Genomic DNA, 18,267 nt, shown 5'->3' with positions numbered 1-18,267 from the left:
AAGGCTGGGACACACTGCTCCACAAATCACACTCATTGCTATCAGATTTACCTTTGAAGAGGGCAAAGAGCTGAGGCTGCACTTTGGCAGGGGCAGATTAAGGAACTGCTGCTCAGGGTGAAAGTGCACCCTTGTGACTGGGCCAAAGGGATGTTGGGGAATATCCTGTGCCTCTGCTCCCCTCTGGGGTCCTGCCTGTGCCACAGCAGCCTCCTGGCTTCCCTTGCTCCTCTGACTCCTGGAGGAAGAGGTTCAATGCACCCTAGCAGAGAGCTGCCCACTGTTTTTTTGCTGGGCTACGTTTTTTCACGGGACAGTGAGTGAAATCCAGGGCAGGTTTTGACAGGCCCCAGGATGCAGGAAAAGAGGGAAGGTATCAGCTGCTGCCAGAGGGAGAACAGAGAGGGTGTTGAGAGCTGACACTTCACCCTGAATGCAACTCTGCGCTCTGGTTACAACACCCACACTCGTAGTGATGCCTGGATCAACAAAATGACTGTGGTCAGAACTTTCCAAATTTGAAAGAGACCTCTTGTTTCTGTGGGTTCCTACCCTGGTGGCAGGCTGAACACTTTATTTTAGTGTGGATTTGATATCCAGCACAGTTCTTTCAGCCTTTGCTGCCTCAGCTGCCTTTCTAAGGTCAATATGTGGCTACACAAAATCCTTTCCCCTCTACCACCCTGGCATGACAAGAAATTCCCGAGATCCCACTGAATTCCACAAGCCACTTCATTTATACACTTCAGTTCAACATTAAGTTCCTTGCAGGGTTTATTTTGTTTGAACCCTGACCAAAGTTCCCAAGTGCTGTGTGTGTGCTCAGCTGCATGACTCCAGCTTTGCTCCTGGGCTGTGCCAGGCCAGGCACCGCTCACATGATGGGGTACAGCCCTGCCACGGCTGTGGGAGCAGTGCCCTTCAGAGAAATGCTCTTGGGAAAGCAAACGTATGAGCCAGGTAAGAGCACAAGCAGGGAAACTGCCTCCTCTCACCATCCATTGCCACTGTGCAAAGGAGAAAGAGCAGGAAAGAACTAATTAAAAACCAAACCAAAACAATCCAACGTTCCCGTGAGTGGGATGTAAACTCTCAGCAATGATTCTTTTTTTGACACAGACATCCCTTGCATGGTGGGGGCAGAAGGGTGACCAGCCAGACCACCAGCAGTTTCCTGGCTGAGATGATTCCCCTGTTTATCTTGTGGGTGATGCTCTGTGCATCCCAGGGACCTCCAACAGTGCAGGACTGGGTTGATATCTCACCCTGAAAGTGGCCCAGTTCCACCTCTGTTCCCCTCTGATAGCAGAGCACTCCCTGCCTGAGTGTTTTGTCACCAGGAGAGTGTTGCTCTAGACCCAGTCCAGCTTCTCTATAAGCTGTGAGGGCTGATGCGTGTGTCTGAGGGAGAGTTACAAAAGCCTTCAGCTCCCTAATTGATGAGAGCCCCTCCAGGCCCCACAGTCAGTCCCCACGGGGGGAGTCTTGCTGCCTCGCTGACCCCTGGCTCCCTGACAGCTCCTTTGGACACTCACTAGATATCACATGCAGCCTACCTGCTACAGATCCTCTTTCAAATCCTCCCCTCCTCCTTTCCCACCAGTCTCGCCTCAACAAGAATATGGGGAATTAAAATTTTAACAAGACGTGGAGTTAGAATTAAATTCGAAATTGAATTCTATGCAATTCTAATTTAGCTAATTCAGACTAAATGGGGACTCTCATCGAATCAGTATAGTTTGGCTTGGAAGGGCCCTTTAAAAGTCACCGCGTCTCGTTTCCCGCAGAGCCGGGGGTTCTGGTACCCAGGCGGCTGCAGGTGCCCTGGGTCGCACCGGGGCCGGCACCGGCGCCGGCACCGGCGCATCCCGCGGATGCCGCAGCCGGGGCCCGCTGCGGTCCCTTGAGCGGGTGCGGCCGGGGCGCGGGGGCCGCCCGGCGCAGCCCCTTGCCCGGGGAGCGGCTCCGCAGCCCGGGCCGNCCGCCGCCGCAGAGCCCGGGGAGGCACCGGGCAGGGGCAGCCGCCGCCGGAGGAGGCCGAGGCGGAGCGGAGCGCAGCTGCCGCCGCGGCGGGGGCAGGTAGGGCTGTCCCGGGCCGGGGTCCCGGGCGGTGCGGGCGGCGGGACCCGGAGACGGGGCATGCGTGGGAGCGGGGGCAGCCCGCAGCGCCCCGGGCGGGTTTGCCCACCCGCGGCCCGGCGGAACGGGGATAAAACTGTGTCCTTACGTAATGCCGGGCATTGCGACACGGGGGCCCGCTGGGGAGGCGCGGGTGGCCGGGACATGGCGGGAGGCGGGACAGCGGGCGCGGCGCGGTCCCAGCCCCGCATCCCGGGATGCCGCCGGCCGCAGCGCGGAGGCCGAGCTCAACGAACCGGGAGCTGGCCCCGTGACGGGAGGAGAAAGGTCACTGGGCCACGGCGGGCGTGCGGCTCCTGCCGAGCGCTTCAGCATGCGGGATCGTTCTGCTCCTTCCCGGGAAGCAAAGGTCGAAGGTGGCCGTGCCTCGCCGCGTTTAGCGCCGTCTTGGCTCTGGCGTCCCTTTCACCTCGCTCCTCCGCACCCCCGGCATCCTGCTTGCAGCTTGGCAAATTCATTCTGATATGTACCAAAATCTCAAGCCAAGCAGGCAAACTGATTTCTTCTTCCATTTCATTCTGCTTATTCTCAGAATATAGGTTTGTACTTGTGGGGAATAATGTCAGTTTAAAAATCCCCATGTCTCTGCTTTCCGCTCCTGTACTGAGCACTGTGGAGCCACAGCAGCAGCTGCCTCAATTCTGCCTTGTCACAGCCCTTGCTGGAAACAACTCTTGCTGGAGGGAGGAAAGTCTTTGACTCATTCAAGCTTTAGGTATTTGCAAAATAAAAAAAAAGAGTAACAAAATTTTCAGAAAATGGAGTGGAGCTGACTCATCACCAGTGACCAATGCAGGGTTGTGTCTCTGGGGAATATTTATAGTGATTCCAGCAGAAACAGATCCCAGCTTGTTTCTCAGATGACTTAGTGAGAATAGAGGTGTGTTGCAGTTTGTTTTGTTGGGTACAGTGCATGGTTGAATAATCACCTTTCTCATGGCATTTCACCTATGAATTTTTGTCACAAACGGGCTTTTGCACTATTGCAATGACATTCCAGAATAATGCCTCTCCCCACCACTCTCCATCAAAGGCTTGCACTGATTCACCTTTTCTTCCTGCCCACATTTTGGAGTGTGTGTATGGGGGTGTGAGGGTGTGGGGAACATCACTGTTGGCTGCTGTAGGAGCAGGAGGATGTCCCCAGCCCTGGCACTGTTAGGATGGAGGCAGGATGCACAGCTCCGGCCCTTCCAGGCTTGGCATCCACTGCAGGTAGGGAAAAACACATCCACTGGTGTAGCAGATGCTCCTTTCCTGTGTGAGCTGTCACATCGTGCTGAAAGACAAAATTCCATTTTAATTACTCATCCCCATTGATGTGGTGCTGGGTGTTCCTGCAGTGGGGTGGGAGCGAGGGACATGTCCCTTCCTGCGTGCGCTGGCCTGGGCCCTGCCATGCTGGTGGCACAGGGTGGGACAGCAGCACTGCTCTTCTCCTCCTCTGCAGGTTAACAGAAACAGCTTAATTTACCATGTGGGGATGTGGTTCTATGTTCTTCCCGTGCAGTTTAGTAGCTGCAGTAGCTACAGCAAGCTGTGACTTCCCCCAAGTTAATTTATTCAATTCTTATATGTGATAGTTTAATAAGGGGCTGCCATACAACAATGCAGTTCCTAATGTGTACCCATACGATTAAGAGCAGGCTCTCTCTTTCTTTAATTCCATAATTAGTATAGCCTAATAATTTTTACATTTGTTTTTAAGGGGTTTGTTTCCTTTATGCTCCTCTGTTTATTGGGTGACAAGGTACTACATAAACCCTTCTTTAAATCTGCTCCATCATGCATGAAGTTCCAGAGCAAAGCTCCAGCAGGAGGGCTGGGATCCTGCAAGTGTCACAGGGATGCTGAATGGCTTTATAATGCCTGCAACAAAAGAAATTGTGGACTCCCAGTCTTAAATTTTGAGTCATAATGGTGCATGGATTATATGATGCTGGCACAGTAGCAAGTTGGGAGAAAAAGTGTTGTTAAGTATTGTGTCTAATAATGCCGAGTATTTACAAACCACGTGCTTTTACTGGCTTCTCAAAAGCCTCATGAATGTGCCCAACTTGATGTTTGACCTCTGTGTGACTGTGCATGTATTTAGGGGTAAATGTGCTCTTAAATCTCTGCACAATGAGGCTGCTGAACCTGATCTGAAGCAGACTGTGGGCATGACTTGAAGGGATTTGGGACCTGGACCATAAAACCCAAAATGTGGAGCCAGCACTGAGCTCCCCTGGGAGGCTGGGATGTTGTAGAAGGACGCTGGTGCCTCCAGGCAGCCATGGGATGTGGAGGGAGCTGGGCCCTGCCCTGTCTGAGAGCAAAGCCCCATCCTCTGTGGTGCACTGACACAACAGACACTGCCCAGGCTGGGCGTCCAGAAAGGCACCTAAAAGCTGCTTCATTCCAAGGAATTATTTTTCCTTTAATGAAAGAGATAAATGAAAAATAAATTAGTATTCTTTTTAACCTTGAGGCAAAAGACCCTCATGTGGGTTTTTCACCATGCAGGCAGACTGTCCCTCTGCTGTTCCTAGCAGCTGTAATGTGTCCACCCTGCAAGTAGCATCTTTTGCTACTTGCAAAAGTAGCAAGTACTGTGCTACTTTCATGCTTTTGGAGACAGGGGAGCTGGAATGTTCAGAACTACTGGTACCATCAAGAAATGGTATGTGAGTTCAGATTTATTGGGAATGAAATGTGGCTGCATAAGGATAAATCCAACCTTTTTACTTGCTTAGCCTTGAATCTGATAGATTTCCATTGTCTTCATGGGAATTTTATTCTTATAATGAACTTGATTCTAATCTTAAATTTTTAGATCATTCCTTTCCCCATGTAAATATCATAAACAGGATAAATATGTGCAGGGAAACTTTAACCTAGGCATGTGTGACAGTTATCAGGCAGAGATGAGTTTTTCTTTGGTTGCAGCCAATCCTTGAATTTGCCAGGGCACCCTGTGGGTTTGTTACTTTTTGGACTGAATTTGATTTAATTGCCCAGAACTGCACCAAAGAGTGAAAATTTTGCCATCTGTGACATTGGAAAATACTCAAATTTTGCCTGCTGTAATGAAATTTTCACTGGGGCTGCCTCTTGGGTCCTGCAGCTCCAAAGAGAACTCTTGTTTTCTCCCTGTGGCAGTTACAAATCAAGCATTCCTGGAGCTATGCTCACAGCAGTACTTGGAGCTTACTCCTCAGTTCAGGTTTTCTTCAGTCATCACTTGTGCTATGCTCTTTCTTACTCAAGAAAACCAAAATATTTTCCCACTGAGAACACGTTACAGATATTCTACTTGGCCTGCTCTGTGCGAGTGTTGAGGTCCGGAGTCACGCTGAGCTATTTGCACAGTTGGACAAGGATAAAAGCAGTGAATTCATTTCAGTCCAAACCTAATCTGAGTTAATGTGCAGGGATCCCACTGGTGAAAAGCAAGGGCACTTGGCCATGGCCATTCCTTGATCCTTTAAGAGTTTGAATCCCTGCTAAGCATGCTTGTCTTACAACCTGTACTTGCACAGGATGTAATCAGGTTTGTTTTCCATCTGTTAAACAAGAGGCTTCTTATTAGCCAGTGCAAACAGAAATTTTTGTTTTGTTCTTGCTGACAATGGCAAGGTTAGCCACTAAGTACACAGCTCCTAGCGTTTTTCACACTCAGCAATTTTAAACACCTTGCTCTGTGTGTGTGTGTATTATATGATTTGCCTTACAACCAGCAGGGATTTGGCTTTCAGTATTGTCCCCTAATTATAGTAATTGTCTAAGTGGAGCTCTCATGTCTCCCACTGTTCTGGGCCCAGACTGCAGCAGTGGAGCAGCCTGGCACAGCTCATGCACCTGACGAGCCTGGCCACAGCCAGAGGGGATACACAGGCATCAGGGAACAAAACTTGGCTTCATGGGTTTGGAGAAGGGAAAAACATGACTGAGAAAATCCAACCCAAAAGCATACAGCATTCACTTATGAAGAAAATATTTTGATTTTGTGAAGTGACTCAAAGGGACTGTTGATGAAATAGATCTGATAGATTCCGAGATGCAGCTGGCAGAGCGGTGCATTATCTTTCAAAGCAATGCTTATTTGATTTTTCGAGTGTAGAGATTTGTAATATTTTTAATTTTTGATGATGCTAAATGGTAATATCCATCAGAGGGTTCTCATGGGGCTGGGCTGCTCTGGCAAGGCAGAAGCATTTGCTGTACACAGACAGCTCTTAGTGACTCCTGCCATCCCTCTCCTGAGTGCTGCCTGACTTTGGGGGGTGATTTCCAAGCAGGGCATTGTATCTGTGACTTCAGTGAGGAGCAGAGGAATTACTTACACAAATATGGTAATACTTTCTTAGGGTTTTTTCTGCTTATGTTTTTGGGGTTTTTTTTCTCTTTTTCTTCCCCTTTTTAAGGCTGATTTTATGTATAAAAATTAAATCCCTGCTTCTATATTTTCACAAAACAAACCCAAGCAGAGAAAGTTAGGTGCAATATAAGCAGCTAGAACTGCTTTGGAATATGAATTTAAAAAAACCCAAAAAACTCTTTAGCTGGTTTGGGGATGCATTTTAATAGTGGATATAGCTGGGAAGAAATGACATGCACCCAAGTAGTCTGCAACTGAAGCTACATCACAGTATGTGCCCTTGTATCCTACTTTATGTTCTGAAAAGTCTGTTTGCTTTTATTTAGCCACCAGATCTGTTTTGTTCCCTGTAGGATAGGGATTCTTCCTTTATGCAATAGCAATATCCTGCTTTAACAGGCACCAGCTTGTTGTCTGGAGTGCTTGAGGCACTGAGTGACTGCTGAAGTCCCTATCTGATCTCCATGGGGTGGTGAGCTTGCCTGAGAGCTGCATCCCAGGCTGCAGCCTGAGAGATATTAAGGCACCCTCGTGTTTGGAGCTAGTGGGTTTGTGTGGGATTTAAAGGAGTAATTTTCTGCTAATATTGAATACTCTGGAGTAAGAATGTCAGGCAGCTTTTTAAGCATTTGCATGCATATGTAGTAAACTGCTTATTACTTTTGAATTGCCAAAAAGTTTGTGAATATAGAATTTTAGTGCAACATCTGGTATCAAGAGGATTAGCTTTATAAGTACGAGTTATCTCCTTTCCTGTGTAGAATTCAGAAATCTTGTCTACAGAGACAGAAGATGTGCACCATTTCAGATTGCTTGACTTTGTCTCCCCTAAAGAAATGACTTTATTTGAATAAGGGAGTATAAATTAATGTACTTGGATAAAAAAGCAGATTCACTTGGTTTGTTCCTATTTTCTCCTCTGCATATGTTGAGACAGTTTTCCCAGTGGCAGAGAAAATGGGATGCATTTATGTCTTTTGCAGGAGGCCACTGAAGTAGGAATGTCAGGGCCTGGTGAAGATGGGAAAGTGAGGACCTCCATGGCAGTGTGGGCATCCCTAAGAAACAAAACACAGCGGAAGAAGCTGCCCCTGCAGTGTCCCCAGCACTGGGCTGTGCCTTTGCAGGGAGCTCCAGTCTGCACTTGGCTGCTGAAGCAGGGTTGTGCCTGCCCTCCCGATGGCCTGGCTTCACAGGGCAGCCTCCCTGCAGGCTGAATTTTTCTCAGCAAGGTTATTTTTTCTCAGCAAGGTTATTTTTTCTCACAGCAAAACACTTGAAGGTCAATGTCTAAGGAGAGACCTTAATCCATTAATAGTGATAGCACAGTCAAAGAAAACTGAAGCATAAGAATGACCATTTATTGATTTTGCTGACATAAATGTTATCCATTTCCTGTTCTGAATTAGGGGAAGAGAGATGTTCATGATGGTAGATGCTTGTTCTGGTTACACTTCCTTAGTGAATGAGTTGGGGCCCTAATGCTTTACACCAGAATGCAGAGATCCATTGCGAGAAACAGGAGAAACATTTCTGAGAAATGGTTTGAAAAAAACATAAGTTCATTCGTGCAGTTACACTGATAAGAAAACAACAGTTAACTCTTTGGAAAGGCACAGACAGTTCCTTTTTTTTAATATATATTAGCTCTGCAGCCTGTCTCACATGCTCAGTGGCAAGTACGTGGTCATTGCTGCTGCTGGCTCTCGAGCAAAATGAAATCACACTGTTTGCAATAGCTGCTTTCTTGCTGTATTTAAGTGGTGGGTGGGAGATACAAAATGAAAGGGGCTGAAATGGGCTTAAGTTTCTTGTTGCTTAAATGAATTAAGTAAATTTCTGAACGCTGTAGTTTCCTTTTTTTATTTCTTAAATCTTCCTTTCCAGAAAATGGCTGTTCCACCTGCATATGCTGACCTGGGCAAATCTGCCAGAGATATTTTCACCAAGGGATATGGTAAATAAAGCCAAAATAAGTTTGGTCTTTTGCTGTCTACCTGACTCCTGAAACTGTTAGGATTTTATTACTTTCCCCTGAGAAATACTCCAGTTATTTCCATTAGAATCCACAGAATCACAGCTTCACATTGCCCTTGCTGTTTGGAAAGGGAGGGTAACTTACTTTTCTTTTGATAAAATTCTTCCTGTTCCCCATAGAACTGTTGTTGGTTTTGTGACAGAATTGTGTGCTGTATTTTGGCTGCACCCTTGTATTGATGAACAGGATCACTGATGGCAGTAGTTTGCTTATGAACAGAATGCTGCTCACTGGGAATAAAAGTATTATTACCTAATTTGGTCCCAATTGTATTGCTGAGGTCAGTAGGATTCATCAGTGAAGTGCTATCCAAAGTGAGTACAAGCTGCTTCTTAGAAACACATGGTTTGATAACTGTGCCCTTGGTTTAACTATTTAATAGTTCATAGGTGATTTAAGAGAGTTTTAAGAAATAAATCAGAAGTGCTTTTCAAATCAACATATATATGATTCATATTTTTTACTCACTCTCTAGGTTTTGGGTTAATAAAGCTTGATTTGAAAACAAGATCTGAAAATGGACTGGTAAGTTTGGAGGCACGCTGAAATCCAAAACATTGCAGTGGATTTGTGATTACTGTATATTTCTTTTTAAAATAAATATATTTGTATTTATATGAACTAATATTTAACAAATTATAATGACTGATATGTTCTACAAGTATAATCATTTGCCTGATTGCATCTGTGCATATATTGACAAATACATATATTATATATATAAATTATTTTTTTCTTTTAGGAATTTACAAGCTCAGGTTCAGCAAACTCAGAAACAAACAAAGTCAGTGGTAGTTTGGAAACAAAATATAGATGGGTGGAATATGGATTGATGTTCACAGAAAAGTGGAACACCGACAATACACTAGGCACTGAGATTACTCTTGAAGATCAGGTAATTTTTGGCTCCAGTAAAGCAATTTGCAAATTCACTTATGACAATGCTTAATTAGAAATCCAATCACTGAATTTTTTTTCTGCTCAGCTTGCACGGGGCCTGAAGCTGACCTTTGACTCCACCTTCTCTCCTAACACTGGGTAAGAAATGAGTAAGCTAAAGCAACAAAAAAGGCATTTTTAATTTTTTGTCCTGAGATATCAAGATAGGTAATAATCAGCCTGTGTATGATGAAATCATGTCCATGTCACCTAAATCTTAATGTTAATAATCCCTTTTTAATCCTTAACCATAGCAAACAAACTTAAACACAATAGCTTGAAAATTATAGTTAGAATTAGAGAGTAAAGAAAAAGTTGTGGTTTTGCTCCATTGTGTATTTCTGGCCATGTCAGAGGATGAGCTGCTGCCTTAATAAAAGCACTGAACAAGTCAGCTGTAATGCAAAGCTTAACGAGCTCCAGGGGCCAGTTGGCCACAGCTCTGATAGGCTGACACAGAACTGGGCTCTTGTCCCGAGCTGAATTTATCATCCCAATTCTTGCAGGCCCCCGTGTGCCTGGGTGGTGGATGGGTATTTCTGACATGGTGATTGGATGCCATGTTTTATGTGGGCCAGAGGGATTAAGCAGCAGCTGTAAGTCTGCATGTTGGTTTATTTTTTCCCCCTGATTATCTTTGTGCTGCCAGTGAGTCAAAATACTCTGCACATCAGTTTCCCAGAGCAGCAGACTGCACTGCAGGCTCTTGGGGTAATAGTCCCAGGGGAGCTTTCACCCTGTCTTTCAGATTTAGTGTTCTGCATTGTCAACTGCTTTCAGTCCACTCCTAATTCTAGATTAACAAGATATTTTTGTTAAACAGAATAATCTCAAGTAGATTTTTATAATTATTTCTGAACTGGTAGGATTCTTAGAGAAATTAAAAGGAAAAACCTTGTTCAAGAATGTTGTAACAGGTCTAGAACTGTTTATTGGGCACTTCACAGAGACTGTAGTTATGATTGCCTCGAGAGAACTGTTAAATGTGGTTAAATGGAGTGAGATTCAATCCTGGTGTAACCTGGCTTAGTTTGACAGTGATGCACCATGTCTGAATATGAGATTTCTGCCTCTCCTCATTACTTAATGATTGTGAGGAATCTTTCAGCAGGTAAAGTCAATTTTTGGAGCACTCTGTGTTCTTACCTCTGTCCCTGTGACACTGGTGGGAGAGGTACTGCTTGCTTTTACAGAAGTTGCAGATGAGTGCTTTTGGCACTCCTGCACTTTATTTCTGATTCTGCAAAACACAAGAACTTCCTGGGTCTGAGCTAATAATAACAAAAAAGACATCAGTCTCTGTGTGGGTCTGATACAACACTGATACTGTTCTTGGAGGTTGTTTTTGTTAGCTGATGTGAAAGGTTGATTTGAAATTTCAAATTAGCCTGACTTTTCCAGAAAGATTTCAGTAAAGATTTGGTCAAAGACAGAAGACACTTGTAAAAAGAGAAGAAAAAAAATCTTAAGAGTAGCTGAATATATTAGACACAACTCTCTTGCCTTGTGAAAGTCTGCACCCTTGATGTAAATCAACCTAAGAACACATGAGGAAAATACTGTTCTGACCAATAGTATAAAAATAAACAAGTGACTCAGGAAAGTTTATTTCTGCCTTAACCTGGCAGCTTTCTGGTGGCTGTAAATGGCTGTGACCATTACAGCTCACAAAGTACTGTAAGGAGAAATGGGGATGTCAGAGCCACTGAAGCAGCCTGCTTGCTTCACAGCAGAGATTTTCGCAAAGTAGTGACTTCCTAATGTCTGTCACAGTAAATAAAATTACCCAATTCACTAGGATTGTCTAAAAATTGTTTGCCTGGGACAGGCAAAATTTTTTTGCTTGGGACAGGCAAGCAAGTCCACTACTGTGGACTTCTGGTGGCAAACCTGTAAACTTCTACAGCTTCCATTCCTTCCCTGTATGTACCAAACTTCCAAAACCATTGTATCAGCTGGAGATGAGGATATGGTTTTGTGAATTCCCATCTGTGTGCAGCTGCTTTTCAGAAGACAGTCCAGAAGTACTTTGTGGGGTACCACACCACATTTTATAGCTCATTTGCAGAGAATTCACTGTAGCTTTGGAGATGAGGATATGGTTTTGTTAATTCCCATCTGTGTGCAGCTCCTTTTCAGAAGACAGTCCAGAAGTGCTTTGTGGGCACCACACCACATTTTATAGCTCATTTGCAGAGAATTCACTGTAGCTGACTTAGGATTTTTAAAGGTGAACACTGAGGTGACATATCATGGTGACATAGAGATGTACATCAATGTGTACATCTCTAGGGATGTACACATTGTCTTCAGGAGCTGTTACACAGAGTTAAACTAACTGATATGATGGAATTGCTACCTACAGATGTACCTTTGCAAAGATATGATATCTGCCTTTTCTCTTTAGGAAAAAGAGTGCTAAAATTAAGTCGGGGTACAAAAGGGAGCACATCAACATCGGCTGTGACATGGATTTTGATATTGCGGGCCCTTCGATACGTGGAGCTCTCGTGCTTGGCTACGAGGGGTGGCTGGCAGGCTACCAAATGACTTTTGAGACAGCAAAGTCTAGAGTAACCCAGAGCAACTTCGCTGTTGGCTATAAGACTGATGAATTCCAGCTTCATACTAATGTGTAAGTACTGGCAGACAGGCACTAAAAAGGAATTTGGAAAGATTTTGCTGCTTAGTAAACAATGAAAGGTTCAGAGGTTCAGCAATGGTGAACAAGGGAATGGTGAATTGGAAATTAATTCTTCATTAAAGATGTCAAGCTGTATTTTTTCAGCTGCATTACCTTTTCTTTGAGTTGTGTGGGTGAGGGAGTGCATGATGGAAGGAACTGGAACTCACTGAGCACCCAAGGGTCCAAAGTCTGTCTAACAGATAAGGACTGTTAGAACCCATTAGTGGTGTAATAAAAAAAGTAAGTTATAAAAATACTCTGTGAAAGCTGAAGTAAAAGCAATGCTTTCCTTTTACACCTGTCAACATCCAAGCAAAATGGTGGCTTGATGTGTGGATGAAAGAGTTAATCAGAGGATGAACAAGAACAGGCAAAAGGGAGTGACTGGAAGAGACAGGGACTGGGTTTGTTTCAGTACTGGAAGGGATATGGTGTAAAAGTTTATTTGGTATTGCAACTTCTAATAATACATTTACACAAGTGTGTGTCCTTTCTGAATGTATCAACAGTGGGAAACCAGGATCAAATTCCATGAATTTCTTTGTCTCCTGTTCCTCTTAAAAAGGCAATTTATGCCTTTGGGGTAGACAGTTTTTTAAGATTAGGCAATCCCTAATCCGTTCTCCTGCCCCCCCTTCTGTGCCCCTGGGTAATTGGATATTTTGCATGTAGCAGAGCTATTCCAGGCTGTTTCCATCTGGGGGCTGAACAACCATTCTGCCTTCCTAGAGCTACTTCTTCAAAGGCCTTCTGTTCTGTTTCATGCTGGTTTGCAGCGATCTGGTTTAGGAAGCTCCCGCTGCCTTACAGAACAATCGAACCCCCACAGCCCAGACAGTATGTTTGAAGGACTGCCAAAGCACAGAAATGTGGGCAGAAAACTTCCATCAAAACAATATGTGGGGTCCCCTTCCACTCAGGAGTTGGAAGTTACTTCTTCAAGTGCAATGACTTTCAGCTTAGTTGTGCTGTAGCAGTTCAAAACATTGTATTATTGGCTTTTGCTAGAAAATGCTGTGGTTATTATTGCTCTTAATTAAAGCAACAGCAGAAACTCACAGCAGCAGCGGGGGCTCAGGTCTGTTTCTTGTATTCCTGAGGGTCTGCTTCTCAGGTTCCTGTTATTGTACAAAACTGTAGATGTATGATACAAATAGAAATCTTATTTATTGTTAATAATATTGTTAATAATTAGTTAGGTGGTTCATGTATTTCAGCTTTGAAAACTTGTCAGAGCTTTTATATAATCCCAGAAAGAGTAGTGTATGGAACTGCCCTCACTAGGCTGCTTGGTTTTTACATCTACACAGGTCAGTGTTTCACTGGGATACTGTGGCAGAGCAGATAACGTAACTAGGTGGGGCATGAAGCATGATTTTTTTGTTCCTGGCATTACAAACCAGGTGGGGACTCTAGAAAGTTACTTGCCATCAGGGTGCCTTAATATATTAATTTTCATAGGGGGCTAGTGTTATTTTTTTTACTATAACTACATTAAAACTACATGCTATCATTGGCATAAAAAAGTGCTATTATTACTACTAACGTTTAAAAGAAGTTGATATTATTATTATTATTATTCTTCTTTAATAATAAAACCAAGGGAGGGAGGGCTGGATAATTTCTAGTTTTAAATATGACTTTCCTCATTTTTTAAGCATAGCTCAGACCGCCCCCCCCCTAATGTTGCAGGTCAAGACAGAGCTGTGGGAACCTTGCACAAAACCTGCCTGTATAACCAGCTCTCCTCAGTCCTTTTTAATCCCTCCTTTTCTTGAGAGCCAAGCACATGCAGTTAATGTGAGCTTCAGTCTTATCTGAAGTAAGTATTGTAGTGTTTTTCTGGAAGAATTGCTCTAACAATTTAAAAGGCTGTTGCTATTGCTTGAACTTCTAAATAGGCATATCACTGCTGTCTGTGCAACTGTTATGAACTAAAGAATATCAGACCAAAGGGGTAAAAGGGAAAAGATCCTAAATGTACCCCTTTTTGTAATCATTAAAGGTCTGGTGTACTCTAATAATTGGAACCAGATTATTTCACAGTTTAGAAATAACCCCAGATTTTCCTGGGGTTTAAAGCCTGTTTTCTACAATATGTTTGTATCCTATCTTTAAGAAAATAAGCAAAAGTGGAAATTCAGATGCTCACTGGTTTATGAGGTGTGCAAGGCCTTTAGCAGTCTTTTGGTCTTGTTTTTATGATCTGCATGCTGTAACGTTTTGCCTTTTATTTACCACACTTTATTCCTGTGTGACAATGGGGCAGTAGCAATTGGAAGTTGTGCTGCTCACCATTCAGCTGTGGGCCAGTGCTCTCTGCAAAGCAAAATTAGTTCCATTTCTGTTTCTAGTCCATAGACCATAGCACAGATGTACCGTAAAGACTGTTGCAAATGTAATTCATTTGCAAAAGCCTATAGACTTTCACATTAAGTTGGCATCTTCACCTGTGATACAGTTCCTCTGTGTCTGGTAAAAGCATGCTGACATGGCAGTTTTGGGATGACTCAGGCTCTGTGACTGGGGTACAGCCCTCTCAGGGCACAAGGAGACATTTGCCAGGGAAAATAATTATTTCAGAGACACGCAGGGAAAAATAAATCTCTCTACTAAAAAGATTCCCATGTACAGGAAAGGGAAAATTAGAAGCTGTCATCGTTGGTCTAATTTTTGATAGTTTGTCATGGGTTTTTTTCAGTTTCAGAAGTTGTTGAAATATAATAATCTGCAATGAACTGAAGTGTCTAAAAATAGCTTCATAACCAATCTGGCCTAATGTCTCTATCTTAGTTGTTATAGGGATATTTAATGAGGTGTAAGTGGATGTTGTGCAAATACAGCTCTTACTGGAAAAATAAAAGCTGATTGTTTTGGGGTGCTGTTTAAAACGACACTAATGCATTCCTTCCAGGAACGATGGAACAGAGTTTGGCGGCTCCATTTACCAGAAGGTGAATGATAAACTGGAGACTGCTGTGAATCTGGCTTGGACAGCTGGAAATAGCAACACTCGCTTTGGAATAGCAGCCAAGTATCAGATTGACCCAGATGCCTCTTTTTCTGTGAGTCCTGTGCATGTGCTTTTATATGCATTTGAAAAGAAGTGCTTGCAATGGAAGTGGAAAGCAGCCTTTCCATCAGCAGAGCATGGTCCTGATGCAGTTCTGTGCTCTGTAGCTGGATCTGTTTGTTTTGGTTTTGGCAGCCTGAGAGCACAGCTATTGGATTTTCCTTAAAAGAAACACAGAATGTTTTATTGTACTACTGGGCACTATTTTGAGACTGTTTTTGTGTCAGTCTGGAAAAAATTAAAAATTTTGTTAATAAACCCATTGTTTTCTACAGTGACTGTAGATTCTTTGAGATTTGGGATTTAAGTTACAGAAAAATTAACTCTAGATTTATCTGGGATTTAAAACTTGAAATCCCTACATGCTTAAAAGCTGTTGCATAATTCTCAGGCATGGAGAACTTTGAAGAAAGATACTAAATTATTTACTATTTATTACTAAATAATGCTTTATTATTTCCCTTTAAGGCTAAAGTGAACAACTCCAGTCTGATTGGGTTAGGATACACTCAGACTTTAAAGCCAGGTAAGTCTATGCAGAAAAAAGTCAGAATCAATAAAGCGATACTTTAATCTTGAAATACCAGAAGTTTTTTGGTGATAAAGTATGATGGGTTTTGTAAGATTGCTCTTCATGCTTGGCAAGCCAGTGATGAACTTTTCTAGGGACTGTTCTGTTAATTTTGGATATCTGTGTGAAGCAGAATTATTAGAGACCATTTTCCACTGACCAGTCAAATAGTCTCTCATGTTGATATAAAATATGTGTATATTTTTTTGTGTCACAGAACAGTAAATAAATTTTTAATATTTCAGAGGCTTCATATTACAGTTTATTCTTCTTAAAAATGTGACTTTCTCAAGGTCCCCTGGCGCAGGAAGAGGGCAATCTTTCTGCTGAAAAATTGGTTTTAATGTAGTGTAATAAATCTGCTGCCAGAATACTGAGCAGATTGACATGAGATATTACAGCAGATGGGGCTTGGGCTTTTTCATACCCAGATTTTAAAGTGGTTTAGAAAGGTGAGTATGTATCAAGGTCCCAGGTTTTTGTAATTCTGGACTCTAAAATCAGATTAATCAGTAGACCAGCAGCAGTGAATTGGCTCAGAGCTTTAATTACTTGAAGTGATAAAAAGCAGAATCTATCATCATGGTTTATTATAAATTTCATAATTCAGAAAGATTTCTTATCTGCAAATTGTTTTAAAATGCCCAGTCCTTCCAAGGCCAGCTGCCAAATCTCATTAACTTGGCTACCCAATAAATTAAAGCAGTAACAGACATGGCACTTTCTGAACATAAAGCTCATTCCAAATCTTGACTTTTCTCTCCCTTTTCTCTTTTGCAGGTATCAAACTGACGTTGTCAGCTTTGTTGGATGGCAAGAATGTCAATGCAGGGGGTCACAAACTTGGTCTAGGGTTGGAATTTGAAGCATAAGGAGTGATTTCATAATTGCTAATCTGAAAATACAGCATAGCTACCTTCAGAAAATAGTGTACCTTTCAATGTTTTGTCTGGGGTGCAAGTGTTGCTACGTATCTGTCCTGCTAGTCCTGGTTAAAGACAGCTAAGCTTTAAAAATGATGTTAAAGAAGTGGAGACAAAATCATAAATAAAAAATCCTAGCTTTTTTTCCTTTATGTAACTGCTCATCACATCTGTCAGCTGCCACATGATAAGAAGGAGGAAGGTGTTGATTACCTCTACTAATATATTGATGGCACAAGGAATGTGTTAATGTGTTGTAAAACCTGGGAATTGCAGACCACTATATTGTACTGTTCATTGTGTAAGCAAAATGTTCTGACACCTAAGGTTTCAGTCAATGAGGGAATGTGCAAAATTGTCTGAAAAAGGGATTTTAAAATTTATTTTTTTAGACATGTGTTTCATCGATGGTTTGTCTTTCTTGGTTATCCCACACCTACTGCTGTCTCCAGAATGCTTTAGGTTGTCTACCTTGTCCAAGTCCTTGTGGAGGAGGTTTGATGTGACTCAGCCAATGCTGCCTGTCCTGTGTTGTGGTTCCTTCCCCTTGCACTGATGAAAAAGCTTGTAAAATGGACATAATCAGGGAAGAGTCTTTGCAACTGCAATCACATAGTTGCATCACTAATTCTAAAACGGAGTTTTCTTTTATTACCACTTTTTTTTAGCAACTAAATGGGTACATTTTTAGAGAGTCTTCCATTTTGTGTGGAACTAGACCCCAAAATGCTGTACTTGACACTACTAAAAATGGATAAAAAACCCAAACCTGACTTGAATAAAATATTGAAATGTCATCTTTTACTCTGTCTTTATATTAATTGTGAAAACAATTTCATCTACATTTGTGGCTCCAGCAGAAGACTGGCAACATCTTGGTGCATGTTTTGCGCCACACAAACCAAAAATACTTAGAAGAATTAAATTCCAGATGTGGGCACTGTTCTTAGTGCTGTCTAAGCTCTGACAAGTGCACGTTACACGTGTTTATCTCATGGATGGAACAAGCTAACGTGACTTATTTGTCCTTTATTACAGAATTCAGCAAGTGAATTACCTCTCTGTAAACGAGTAAGCGTGGGCAATGAACAGCTTGGATCGCCTTCAGTGGCTGTTGATCAGTATTTGTATTTTTCCCGAGGAGGCCGTGGGCGGCTGCAGGTGGCGAGAGCTGCGGTGCAGGATGTGCCGATGAGGCAATGCCATCGCGACAGTGCCACACTGCACGGCCAGCCCAGCGACAGCCCACAGCTTGGGCAAGGCTGGCTTCCCCCTCACCATCCCTCAGTATTTCCTATCGGACATTTAACCCAGCACTGCTGGGAGAAGCGGAGCGCTTCAGCTCCCAGGAGCGTGGCAGGCGCGAGCAGCGAGGGAACCAGAACCGGTTTAAAGCTGAGATTGGATCAGTCAAATCAGATATTCAGATATATCAGATGAAGGAAAAACCTTTTCTCTCTCGGGGTGGCCGGGCATTGGACCCCGTGGCTCCCAGGGAGGCGGTGCAGCCACCAGCCCTGCAGGGGCTTCACAGGCGC

The 18,267-nt window shown here is 43.3% G+C and overlaps 1 protein-coding gene across 1 annotated transcript; it reads left to right on the top strand.

Moving 5' to 3' along the window:
- Nucleotides 1-1,971: 1,971 nt before the first annotated feature.
- VDAC1 (voltage dependent anion channel 1) lies at nt 1,972-17,526 on the top strand. Its single transcript, XM_041482023.1, has 9 exons — nt 1,972-2,079; nt 8,387-8,456; nt 9,013-9,062; nt 9,280-9,432; nt 9,523-9,575; nt 11,884-12,111; nt 15,077-15,227; nt 15,704-15,761; nt 16,587-17,526. Exons 2-9 carry the CDS (start codon nt 8,390-8,392, stop codon nt 16,676-16,678), a joined length of 852 nt encoding a protein of 283 aa, XP_041337957.1. The 5' UTR covers nt 1,972-2,079; nt 8,387-8,389; the 3' UTR covers nt 16,679-17,526.
- Nucleotides 17,527-18,267: the final 741 nt, after the last annotated feature.

This window comes from Pyrgilauda ruficollis, unplaced genomic scaffold (genome assembly GCF_017590135.1).
Source record: "Pyrgilauda ruficollis isolate IOZ18807 unplaced genomic scaffold, ASM1759013v1 scaffold57, whole genome shotgun sequence".
Lineage (NCBI taxonomy): Eukaryota > Metazoa > Chordata > Aves > Passeriformes > Passeridae > Pyrgilauda > Pyrgilauda ruficollis.
The sequence above is the reverse complement of the archived record's forward strand: the minus strand, read 5'-3'. Positions and strand labels throughout refer to the sequence as shown.